Genomic DNA, 13363 nt, shown 5'->3' with positions numbered 1-13363 from the left:
TAGAATCATAAGTAAAATAAACCCTTTATTCACCAAGTTGCTTTTGGACATGGTGTTTCATCAGAGGAATAGAAGCCCGAACTAAGACAGAAATTGGTAACAGGATAGTGGAGTATTGCTGTGACTGACCTGACCCCATTGTTTTTGGGGAGGACTTTGGAACTCTGGACTTCGGAGCCAATGGGTGTTCAATATTCCGTGAAATGTTCTATGTGAGCTTAGAAAATAATCAGTGACCAGAGAAATGGAGAGGATAGAAGCCTGACTTGTGAAACTGAAGGGAAAGTCTGAGAGTCACTTAAAGATCATGGGGCCACTTAGAATTTTTGCTTCTGTCCAGGCATGGTATCTCACCACTTTAATCCCAACACTTGGGAGGCAGAAGCAGATGGACAGCCATGAGTTCAAGGACAGCCCGGTCTACAGAGCAAGATCCAGGTCAGCAAGAACTGCTAAACAAAGAAATCTTGCCTCAAAAGAGGGGGAGGCAGGGGGAAGAGAGAAAAAGGAGGGAAAAAGAAAGGAAGGAAGAAAGGAGAGAGGGAGGGAGGGAAATAGAAAAAGAGAAAGAAATCTGTGGTTCTGTTTAACAAAAGCTTGAAGATGATTAACAGACACCAGAACTGCCCAAATGAAGTGTTTGGCTGGAATAATGGATGCTGGTCAGCCAGAACTGTGAAGTTAAGAAGAGGCCAGCAGGGGCAGGAGAAATGGCAGGAGAAATAGCAGTAAAAAGCACAGCTACCATTTTACAAAGCATCCAGGTTCAATCCTCAGCACTGACAACCATTGGCTCACAACCATTTGCAACTCCAGTTCCAGGGGATTAGAGCCATCTGCTGCCCTGTACAGCATTAGGCATAAAAGTAGCACACACACATGCAGGCAAAACACCTGTACATATGAAATAAACATTAAAATAAAAAATGTAAAGGCAGAGATAAGCATCACTGATGTAAAATCTTTTGTTTCCTTGGAGGTACCAGATCTGTATTCTAGAAGTGGCCAAGGTTTTACCTTGTGCTGGCAGACACTTCGTAGTTTAAGCATGTACTGGTTTTGAGGGCATGAAGAAGTGGAAGCAATGGAGGCTTGGCATTGTGTGGCAGAGCTGAATTCCCTGAAGAGTGCCCAGAAGACAGTATTTATTGGTCAAAGGGCAGCCAGTTGTACCAAGAACCCCTAGCATTTCGGGAATGCCAGTACCACAGAATGACCAAAAACAGCAGCAGCATGGTGTAGAGCCAGCTTGAGCTTGGGAATAATCTGTGTGTGCTACAGAGGATGAAGCCAGAGAAGTAACTCAAACCCCTCGGAGGATGCCAGACATTGGGTACTAAATTATTTATACAATTGGAGTTTTGCTTTGCTTTATTCAGAATATGACAATGCCCTGGTTCTTCCTTCTTTAAGCAAAAAAATATTTTACTTTGGATTTTGTAGGAGCCCACAGTAGAAAGACTTATGATTTTTAAAGAGACTTAACTTTTAAAGCATTTGAAATTATAAAGACTATGAAACCATTAATGTCTGTAATTATGTTTTATACTGTAAAACTAATAATCATATTATGGGGGCAAGAAAGGAGAAATTATATTCCATTAGTGATGTGTCTGAGTCAAGCTGACAAAAGATCAATTATACCAGCTGGTTGGTATATCAACCTGACAAGCTAGAGTCATCTGAGAGGAGGGAAATCTTAACTGAGGAAATGCCTCCATAAGATGGGGCTCTATTTAGATGGTCTCCTTTGCCAATGTGTTCAAAGGACTTCCCACTTTCTCTTTATCTGGTCAAATGTATGCTGAACCAACCCTGCATGTCTGGAATAAAGTCTACTTGGTCATAGTGGATGATTTTTTGGATGGGTTCTTAGATTTAGTTTATTAGTATTTTATTGAGTATTTTTGCATCTATGTTCATGAGGGAGAACGGTCTATAATTCTTTTCTTTGTCGCACCTTTTGTGAGGTATGGTTATCAGGGTGACTGTAGCCTCATAAATGGAGTTAGGATATGCTCCTTCTCTGTCTACTGTGTGAAACAACTGAAAGAGTATTGGAATTACCTCTTCTTTGAAGTTCTGGTAGAATTCTGCACTGAAGCCATCTGATCCTGGATTATTTTGGTTGGGAGACTTTTAATGACTGTTTCTATTTCCTTTGGGACTATAGGTCTATTTAAATTGTTTATTTGGTCTGGATTTAATTTTGATAAATGGAACCTATCCAGAAAATTGTTCATTTCTTTTAAATTTTCCAATTTTGTGAAGTACAGGTTTTTGAAGTATGATCTGACAATCCTTTGGGTTTCCTCAGTGCCTGTTGTTATTTCTCCCTTTTCCTTTCCTATTTTGTTAATATGGATATTCTCTCTGCTATTTAGATAGTTTGGATAAGGGTTTGTCTACCTTGCTGATTTTCTCGAAGAACCAACTCTGTTTCGCTGATTTTTTGTGTTGTTCTCTTTGTTTCTATTTTATTGATTCTACCCCTAAATTGGATTATTCCTGCCATCTACTTGTTCTGTTAATTCGCCAAGTGTGGGATTTCTCTACTTTCTTTACGTAGGCATTTGGCACTATGAACTTTCCTCACAGCACTGCTTTCACAGTGTCCCGTAAGTTAGAGTATGTTGTACCTTCATTTTCATTGAAATCTAGGAAGTCTTTTATTTCTTTATTTCTTCCTTGACCGAGGCATGATTCAGTTGAAAATTATTCCGTTTCTATGAATTTGTAAGCTTTCTGAAATTTGTGTTGTTGAATTCTAACTTTAAGCCATGGTAATCTGCTAAGATACGGGTGGGGGGGGGAGTTTCCAATTTTTTGTATCTGTTGAAATTTGCTTTGTGAGGGAAATTCTCAAGAATCCACAAGGATGACCCCAGCTAAGAATACTAATCACAGTGGAGAGAATTGGTGAATCCCCGAATGGTCACCATAAAACATTCATCCAGTATGAAGATTCTATTTGCCCCTTATCATAAGAAACCAAATTTGGATCTCTGCAAAATGAGATGCAGAAATGTCCAAAACCAAGCAAGCAGCAGGCCAAGCTAGGGAATCCAGTCGAAGAGAGGGAAGAGGAAATATATGAGCAAGGGAGGTCAACTTCATGATGGAGAAATCTATCTACAGAGACAGCTCAATCAAGCTCAGGGATAATCATGAACGCTAGACTGACCAGCTGTGGGGCCTCGTGGGACAAAACTAGGCCCTCCTCTGTGGGAGAAAGTGGTAAAGCTTGAACTATTTGAGGGGTCCCTGGCGGTAGGACCAGGATAGATCCCTGGTGCCTGAGCTAGCTTGTTGAGCCCATTCCCTATGGTGGGATGCCATGCTCAATCTAAATGAAGGAAGGAAGTGGTCCTGCCCCAACTTAATGTTCCAGACTTTGGCTCCCCATCAGAGCCCTTAGCCGTTGGGAGGAGTGAATGAAAGGTGAGGCAATTCGGGGGTGGGGGGGAAAGAACTGTGCCTGGAAGGTAAACGGAGGTTAAAAAATAAATTAATTAATTTAAAAAAAAGATAGGGCTGCAGGAAAGCCTGTTGGATAGTTTCTTAATTCATGTTTGGTGTGGGAGAAGGAAGCCATTGTGGGTGATGCCACTTCTGGACTGGTATTCCCAGGTTCTGTAAGAAAGCAGGCTGAGCAAGCCAGTAAGCAGCATCCCCCTTCCATAGCCTCTGCTTCAGCTCCTACCTCCAGATTCCTGCCCTGACGTCCTTCAATACAAACAGTGATAAGGAACCACAAGCAAAATAAAGTCTTTCCTCTCCAAGTTGCTTTTGGTCATCGTATCAGTGTTAGCAGCCCTAACTTAAGATAATGCTCAACAGCATCACAAAGTGTGTGAGCAAGAAATGAAGAGATACTAAATGAAAGCCCTACTCTTAACAAAGTAATGATTCTGAAAGACCAAGGGGTAATCACACAAGGATGAAGAAAAAAGATCTTTCTTATATTTTTTGGGGGGGATCAGGTTTTTTTATATTATTTGTCAAACAACACTAAAACAAATTTGGTTTTTTATGATAAGGGGCAAATAGAATCTTCAAAAGTTTCACTAGCTCTTTATAATGTGAGACGGTTCTGGAAAGATAACCAAGGACTACTGAAATTGTCAGATGCCATTTTCTTTGATTTTGGGAGCCTGAATTTCAAGATGCTCTAGCAGTACCAAATAAGGGCTTACATTTACTTTCTAGGAGTCATGTAAAAAGCCTAGGATGTGTGTGATCCCAGTGCAGAATCTATAGCATGACGATCTGTAACAATTACTATGGCTATCTGTAACAATTACTGATGCTAAGGTAACTTAATTGAAGACCACCAGAAAGTAACAAGAGTCAACTTAATTGAAGACCACCAGAAAGTAACAAGAGTCCACTCGGGCAAAACTGATAACTTACTCTCTATCATGTGCTTCCTTGCTCACCTGTAGTCTGTTAACTCTCTCTAGAAATGATAATGGATTAACAAACTCCAAGGCAGAACCTGGTAGAAACACAACTCATTTTGTTGTATGGAACGTGATATTTACCCTAGCCAGATCCTGAAGTAAACACCACCATAACCAAATCTGTTAACTACATTAACTAGATTAACGGGAAAACAGGTTGTACTAGTCATTTCTCTTCTGGTACAAACTACAAGTTTACCATTTATTTTAGTTCAATTATACACCAATTGACCTAGCAGGTATAAAACCCTGGGTGTAGTCTCCAACACCACACATATACACTGAATATATAACTAAGTATACAAAGACAATCTTTGTGTCCTAATTTCTTATACAGATTTGAATACTGACAACTGTCTGTTACTACTGAAGCAGTTACTGACAATGTCATGTTACAGATATCAGCCTGGTTTTGTGTCCTTGGTCAAGCCATACTCCACAACTTGCATTAAACATTTTTGATGATTTAGCAAGTATCTGGTAATCTGGTTTTCTTTCACAAAAACCTGAATTAAAGTAATTTAGTTACTAACAAGCTCCTTCCTTTTCAGTTTCTTACTCTAAAAATAAAATTAGGTAAGAGATTTTTAGAGCAGAAAACTAATTTTTTGTTGTTGCTTATTTTTTGTTGTTGTTATTCTAGAGGAGGACGTGACCTTAATCACATGGAGAGGCCAGAGCCTTAGGTGTGCTTCCTCAAGAACTTCTGGGGCAAAGTCTTTTGCTGCCCTGGAGCTCATGAGTAAACAAGGAATGTACCTGTGTCCCTTTCAAGCATGAGGGTTACCTTTCCAGGCTTTTCCTGTGGTTGCTGAAGATCAAAGGCTTAAGCGGCAAGCACTCTACTAACCTAAACATAACAGAAACTAGTTCCCAACACTAAGAAGGAGGTCTAATTCAGTACATGTCACTTACCACTTAGGGTTTTTGATCGAACAGGAGGCAAGCCCTTTTTCTGCCGTTCTTTCTCCCTCTCTCTGGCTCTTCTTTCACTTGAATACGACCGTGATGATTTTCTCTTTCTTTCTCTTGAGCGGGAGCGGGATCGCTTCCTGTGTTTTCGCTTCCGAGACCCAGATCGCGACCTGGACCTTCGTTTTCTTGGAGATCTACAATAATAATAATAATTATTATTATTATTTCACTTCCAATGACATTATTATCTTTCCATTAAACCGTTCAATTTGAAGTGAATGAAAAAGGGCAGTATTTGTCATATTTAACTACCTCTTAAACAATCCTATAGTTTAATCAACTATTAAACAAGTGTGCCACTGTAGACTTGTGCTATGGATGGGCACATTACTAACAGATGCTAGATAAATCTGAAACTGTATTCATTAAAATCAGAGGAAAAGTACAATTCAGGAGAGGATCAGAATACTTCCAACACAATAATAGGACACAGTATAATCCTGTTTAATACTTTACAACTTCTAAAATGTTACAGTTCTTGACTTTTCAATGTAAGCTGATCCTGTCATTTGTTTATTTACATGTTTGCAAGCATGCTTACATTAAGAATACCAAAGAATCGGTGACTTGGTTTTGATTTAAGGACGAGTTTTCTACTGGCTTGCAAGTATATTTAACATTCATAAAACTTGTTTTGTGGCTGTCTGGGGAAAACATTTTTGGTATCGCTATACAATTTGGATGCAAGAAATACAGCCTGACTTATATGCTGTTCAGAAGCAATAAGGTATCATGCTCTTATCAACTAACATCAACTATAATCCAAAATCACAACCTCATGACACCAGCTGTCTTTGTTATATAAAGTACTCAAATAGCAGATGTATAACAAAGGTTATCTCGCGGTTTTAAGTTTCAATTATTTTTAAAAATTACTTTTTAAAAAATATTTTTAAAATCACTTTAAGTATTTCTTTTAATCTTGATGCAAAGAAAAAAGCATACAATACTGTTAAATATTATTATAGAACCTTGATCGAGATCGCGAATGAGTTCTTGATCTTGAGCGAACAGCTACTTTCTTAGCTTCTGGTTCAAAGATCTCCTCTTCAACAACATCTTGTCCTTCATCAATATCCATATCCTTGGAAAGCAAAGTTGAGGGCACATAAACAAAAAGCCCAGTTAAAACTCAGCATACAAGTACAGTTCTGTCTTAAAAATATTAGTAATGTAATATTAAGGTTTCACAGGTAACAGAGCTAGGGGTGTGGAACACCCAGAAGACAAGGTACATCCAGAATACAGTATATTCACAAAGAACCTTACAAGGCTTTGGACATTTATGACTCAGAAAAGTACTGACTTTTACCTGTTGCTGAATGTCTATAGAGTCATCCAAATTAGCTTCAGGTTCCAGAAAATGCTGCTGGCTACTTCCTTGTGAGGGTGACGCTGAGTGTTCTGACCCAAATGTTCCCTCCTGGCTATCTTGAGGAGTCACCTATTGAAAACAGACAAATGTTCTGAGACAACATTACTATAAATGATAATCTGACTATAGGAAATATCACAATTAAATATTCAAGGGAGTCATATTCATAGCAAGCCATTCTTAGAGTAATTTACCTTAAGTATTCTGTATAAATCCAAGTATACTTTTAACAAGAAAAGGTTCATAAAGATGGCACTTTTGTACATATTTGTATGAAAAATAGCTAGATGAAGTATGTCCTCAAGAACGTTTAAGTGTCAAACTATTGAGTAATACAAAAATACTTAATGATACCTAACAGTAATAAATTAATCTAGAACTACATGTTTAATTAGTATAAACAAAATATTCTCAAGGTCCAATTAAAACCTTATATTAAAAAACTTAAAATCACATACTATATACCTAAAGGCAAAACAATACCCAAAAGTCACCATCAAAACTAGTGATTTTAACAAAACTATTCACAATTAGGGTCTTCTATAAGAATTCATAAGATAGTTATAGGAAATAGAGTGTAATGTGTATATTTAAAGTTTTAATACAAGTTAGAAAAATAAAGACAAACTTAAGGGAACAATGAATGTCCCCACGGTTCCAAGAAGTAGTACAGCAATAGTATGTAGTGTATGTATGTATGCTCTAACTTGATGTTAGTAAGTAGGAACCAAAGTAACAATTTAAAGACTGACTTAGCTAAAACATGGAGAAACCCATTATGGGGAAAAGCAATCTGGAGGAAAATTTTTCTAGAACATGATCTTATAGGAATCTAGAAGGGGTAAGTTCCTGGTGGTATACAGGCTAAAACATAATGAAGAAAGAAAAACTACACACTAATAGTCCCTTGTTACAAACTATTCAGAAACATCCCCAAACAAGGAAGCAGTCCACACACCTTAGCCAGAAGCAAAATAGAGGTAAAGGGAGACATGATTCCACAAAGAACAGCAGCAAGGAACGTGCCTCATACTAGTGCAGTAGGAAATAAACAGATCTAGTTCGATTTAAGAAAGTTTATTAACCTGCACTTGGGAGGCAGAGGTAGGCAGATCTTTGTTAGTTCAAAGCCAGCCTGACCTACACAGTTGAGTTCCAGATAGCTGGGGCTATATAATGAGTGAGCGCCTGTTTCAAAAAAAAAAAAACAAAGCAAGTCTGTGCAATTAAACAGGCAAGCACAGGAGCTTAAGACCTGAAGGTGAGGATAAGCTTTGTGTCTCATGGACATGTTCAATTAGGCACTAGGACAGGACCTAGGAAGCTTTGTTCCTGGAAGTCATTAGGAGTCGGTACCCTGACTGTAGGAGAACCACAGAGCAATTTGATTCTGCTTCAGTTACATTGTGTTTTTACTGATCCACCTTAAAGGAACAATGTCAAGCATATTCACTAACAAAATAAATGTGTCAAGAGTAATACTGGACTTGAATAATCTTAGGAATTTATATCTCTTTAGTATATTTTTCTAAACATACATATTCAAAGTAAACTAAGAGTTCTGTGAAAGATTTATTTATTTCAAATTCAGGATATAAGGACTGGTAGGAAGGTTCAGTGGGTAAAGGTACCTGTCACTAAGCCTTAGGACTGGACTCAAATTCCTGAAGCTCACATAGTAGAGTGAGAGAACCAAGTCCTGCAAGCTCCCATCTGACCTCACACATGTCACCCCAAAATAAATAAATTAATGAAAAGCAAATTAATCAAGCTGGGTAGTGGTGGTACAGGCCTTTAACCCCAGCAGAGACAGGTGGATCTCTTAAGTTCGAGGCCAGCCTGGTCTACAGAGTGAGTTCCAGGAAAGCCAAGGATACAGAGAAGCACTGACTGGGGTGTGGGTGGGAGATCAGTCCATACTATGCTTTTTAGAAAAGTGACCTTATATTGTCTACAACCTGAAATCTGGTTTTCCTCCATCTCATTCTCAATGCAAATTACAAGTGTGGTAACATATAGCCACTATCTTGAGTATATTTGGATATTTCATATACCATTTTATACTAAACTATTTTAATGCAAAGTTGGGATTTCTATAGTGTTAAGCTGTATTAAACCAACTGGCATAATAATTTGTTTACTAGAAAATTTAGAGGATGCTGCTCTTATGAGTGGTGCATTTTAAAACTAGAAGAGAAGACAGCATCATAAAATTCAGGGCAGAGTTTTAAATAACAATTGTTAAGTCCCTTAGTATCCCAGGAACAGGATAAGTCAAAGTTGATAAATATACCTTAAGAAAAAGTCAGAACAGACAGAAAAGTGTCTCCTCAATCACAACAGAACCAAAAATGCAATAAATAAGTACAAACTTTATTTTTCTTTTTCTTAACTTTATAGTAATGGCTGCTTTGCCTGGGTGTCTGTCTGGACAATACATTCATGCAGTGCCCAAGGAGGTCAGAAGAGGGCACTGGATCTCCTGGGACTGGAGTTGTAAATTGTTGGGAGCATTCGTGTAGATGTTGAACATTCCACATGCTACACCAACTATATTTATCTATATATATATTATCTAATACACAAATCTAATAGCTCCATATAATCAATATCCTAAAAGTTATTTGACTTTACAAACAGTAATTCATTACCACAAAGCAGTGCTACCCAATCCAGAATCTCTGCTGTTTGCATTACATTCTGGATTTTTTGCTATTGTTTTTGAGACATGGTCTGTCTATGCAGCCCTGGCTGTCCAGGAACCAGCAATGTAGACCAGACTGTTCTCCAACTCAGAGATCACCTGCCTCTGCCTCATGAGTGCTGGCATTAAAGATATGTGTCACCATGCTCCATTACATTCTGAAACAAAGAGAATTATACTACTTCAGACATCCCATTGATAATGCTTCATCATTAGTAGGCTAAATCTTTTAAATGGTCCTTTAAGATCTTACCAGTAGCATTTCATTTGTGGTATAGCTCTGGTAACATCTTTTGATTCTCCTAATAATCAGCAAAATCATAAAACTCTAACTTAAGACAACAGAAATCATTCCATTATGATAAGGTTTCTAATTTTTCATAATTCTGATTATATTTTTATTAGAAACATAGTTTTTCAAATGTTCTTAAACCTTTAAAGTGTTTTCCTTCTAATTCCTGGGACCTGGACCTCACTGCACACCGCAGCTGCAGCTGCCCCGCAAAGAGCAGGACAGCACTATCCTAGTTAGGGGTAGTTCTATGGACCTATGTTAGCAAAAGTGCTTAATTTTTCTACTGATCTTATTCTATTTTTGTTAAACATTTAATTTAGAGCTCGGCATAGTGGCACATGCCTTTAATCCTGACACTTGGGAATCAAAATCAGGTAGCTATCTGTGCATTCAAGGCCAGTCTGGTCTACATAGTGAATTCAGAGCAACAGAATGAAATTCTGCCTTGAAACCGCCCACTCCCCCAAATTATTTATTGATTTACATGTGTGCATATGTGTGTGTGCTCACACACAAGTTTGCAAGCAAACCCACATGTGTGTCCTGGGCATATGGTCTTCTAAAGCTGGAGTGACAGGAGTTGTGAGCCACCCAACACAGGTGCTAGGAACCCACCTCCAGTCCTCTTGAAAGAAGCTGTAAGTGCTCTTAAACACCGAGTTATCACTCATCCCATCTTGAATCGCCTAACTTATTGTACACACCTGCCACCAAGTTAGCATCCTGTGCATTAAGTGTGCCACTTTCATACTTGCTGAGCACTTGACACATTAGCAAAGGACTGCTTGTCTGGTTCTGACTTTACCACATCATTTGTCATTAGATAAAACTTGGGCAATGGAGACTTAACTGCTATTTCTTTAAAGGGATCTTATTACCATATGTGGCTTATTTTTGAAACTATTACATGGAGTAAGTAGTTTTGTTTTGGTTGGTGAGATTCTTCAGACTTGCTTCCTTCCAATTCTCAGAAATTTCCCGTGCAGAGAATACTGCCCTGATTTTGCTTTTTCTACTAAACCTTCGGAAGCAAGAGTGACGTAAGGCAACTCGGAGTCTTCTACTGTTTGGAGAAAGCACCACCTCTTGTCTGCTATCTTTGTAGTTACTGTTCCTATGACTGACTGACACAAATTCCAGTTATTATCTTTTTGTATTCTCCAGTAAATATCATTTTAGCAAAGAATATGACTCTTATTTAGACCATTTCAATTAGAACTAGTTCATCAAATCAGTCCGTGTTCATGAGGTCCAACAAGTACCCCTGGAATTCTTCACTTTAACTGTTTGCATATACAAGGTCAAGCTCCGGTTCTAATTGTGTCTCAAACTACTCTAAATACCACAAGTACTGAGTCTTCTTCCATGTTCCCAGAATCCTGCACTTTTAACTCTATTAAAGAGACTATAGAATGAATCTTGCCATGGATTTCCACAAATGTTTGTACTTCTTTAGAAAAAAAGGTTACATCACCTAAAGGCAGAACCACTTCCTGTCCGTCTTTATTATGTATCACTTGCCTAAAAATGTACAGTCACACAAATATCTGTAGGTTGCTTTATATTCATGACTGATAGCTTTTTCTTTTCTTTTTTGGCTTTTCAAGAAAGAGTTTCTCTGTGTAGCCTTGGCTGTCCTGAATCTCACTCTGTAGGCCGGGTTGGCCTTGAACTCACAGAGATCCACCTGCCTCTGCCTCCAGAGTGCTGAGATTAAAGGCGTGCGCCATCACTGCCTGGTGACTGATATTATTTTTAATAACTATGCACAAACTGAAATGTTTCTAATATAGGTCACAAGTATCTTTTTAAGACTAAATCTTGGTCTATAGCATGACATGTTTTATCACTTCTAAAGTGAAACCTTTCTTCCCTCTCCACTTTATCATGAAATTCATTTCTATAACATGATTTCACTACACTGCCAGAAGACTTTTTTTTTTTTCTATAATAGGAATAGCTACAAAGGTATTGGAAAGGAAATACCATAGAAAGGACATGAAGTGGCTGGTAAAAAAAAAACAAAGACTGAGAATGTTCACTACCCAAGTGTCCCACACGATGCCCATCTGCAGAGAGCAATAACTGCAGGTGGCACAGACCTTCTGGGGCTGCTGCTGCTCCAAAAGCTGCTGCCGCAGGTGCTCCAGGTTCTGCTGCTGCAGCTGCTCTGCTATCTGATGGAAGATGGAGTTATTCACAGACTCGGAAACATGAGGACTAAAATGAGCAACAAAGGGAGAAGATACAAGTTAAAATGTACCAGAGGTGACATGAAACGCCACTGACACAGTGTACTCTATTACGGGCATTCTTTATAAAATACTAAGATCTAAAATGTAGTATTATGGAGCATTGATACAGTAGAAGAGAAATATACTCAATAATGTTTCGACAGACAAAGCCTAGAGGTGTTCTGTTACAGAACTGACACCAGGGCCTCATGCTGCACACATGAGTGTGCTATACATACAAATTAGTGGCTTTTACTAGCTTACTGTAAGAGAATCTCAAAACACTCTCAAAAAGGTATAAGTATATAAACATTGTCAATTTTTAAAAACGCGGGGTTTTTGGCAATAACTCGTGTTTAACCATGAGACAGTAGGAAATGGTCTATCGATCAGTATGTGCAAAATCCATAATTTTCACTCCCCATGAATTTTACAGAGTGTGTTCCCTTTAGAAAGTCATCATGGTATTAGGTATGCTAACAATAACAGACAGTGATAGATAAAAGAGAAAATAATAATATAACTATACTCTGGGAAAGTCACACCTGGGATACAGCTGGACTTCTAAGTGCCATGGGTAAGACACACAAAAAAAGAGGGCATCCCAAAAGGGGCAGGCAGAATGGTGACAGGTCTTGAAACAGTTGAAAAAAAGAGAATATCATCTGTAGCAAAAAAAACCTATGGGGAGAATAATATCTATTTTCAAATATCGTAAGGCCGTGTCTTAAAACAATGGAGTCAATTTATTTCCTTTCTTCAAAACACAAGGTTTGAGTTAGTGTCTAGAAATGAGGGAATTCAGTTCAACAAAATGGCATGAGACAATAAGAGTCCCAGGAGCTCTTTCCTCGGAAGGTGGGAAAGCACGGACTCTACCATCCAGACTATTAAGGAATTCTTAACTGCTTAGCTCCTTCATCTACAAGACCTTAAACAGCCCTCCCAACTCCATTCAAATACTACTTTTAAACTTTGTCAAGGAAAATCCCTGTATCAAAAGGATGTATTAATATTTTATATATATAAATACACTCTGTTTGAATGAGGGTCCCAAATGCTTCTGTCAGTCATCTCTCCCGCCTCTCACATTCTCCTACCGGTCTTTAGAAATCCCCTCACAAAACACAGGATTCTGTACAACAATTTAAATAAAAACACAAAATCCATTTTTTAAATAAATGAAACACATATAATTTCAATTTAACTAATGCATTTGTCAGAAATTGCCATTTCTAGAAGTAGACTTCAGCAGAAGCATTGGTCTTCCTATTACAAATATTCTTAAAACTAAGTTACTTAAAGCCAACAGAGATA

The 13363-nt window shown here is 38.1% G+C and overlaps 1 protein-coding gene across 7 annotated transcripts in view; it reads right to left on the bottom strand.

Annotated features, from left to right (window-relative positions):
- The window catches only part of Scaf8 (SR-related CTD associated factor 8), a 197046-nt gene that overhangs the window by 125849 nt on the left and 57834 nt on the right, over nt 1–13363 (bottom strand). For all 7 annotated transcript variants that reach the window (XR_012908000.1, XM_075950233.1, XM_075950266.1 and 4 more), the window contains 4 exons: nt 11915–12032; nt 6751–6882; nt 6410–6522; nt 5379–5572 (listed from right to left, as the gene is read on the bottom strand). Coding sequence is in view for 6 of the 7 variants with exons in the window: in XM_075950233.1 (XP_075806348.1) it covers nt 5379–5572; nt 6410–6522; nt 6751–6882; nt 11915–12032 (557 nt within the window). In the remaining variant the exon portion in view is untranslated. The remainder of the gene's footprint in view (nt 1–5378; nt 5573–6409; nt 6523–6750; nt 6883–11914; nt 12033–13363) is intronic.

This window comes from Microtus pennsylvanicus, chromosome 1, assembly GCF_037038515.1.
Source record: "Microtus pennsylvanicus isolate mMicPen1 chromosome 1, mMicPen1.hap1, whole genome shotgun sequence".
NCBI classification, from domain to species: domain Eukaryota; kingdom Metazoa; phylum Chordata; class Mammalia; order Rodentia; family Cricetidae; genus Microtus; species Microtus pennsylvanicus.
The sequence above is the reverse complement of the archived record's forward strand: the minus strand, read 5'-3'. Positions and strand labels throughout refer to the sequence as shown.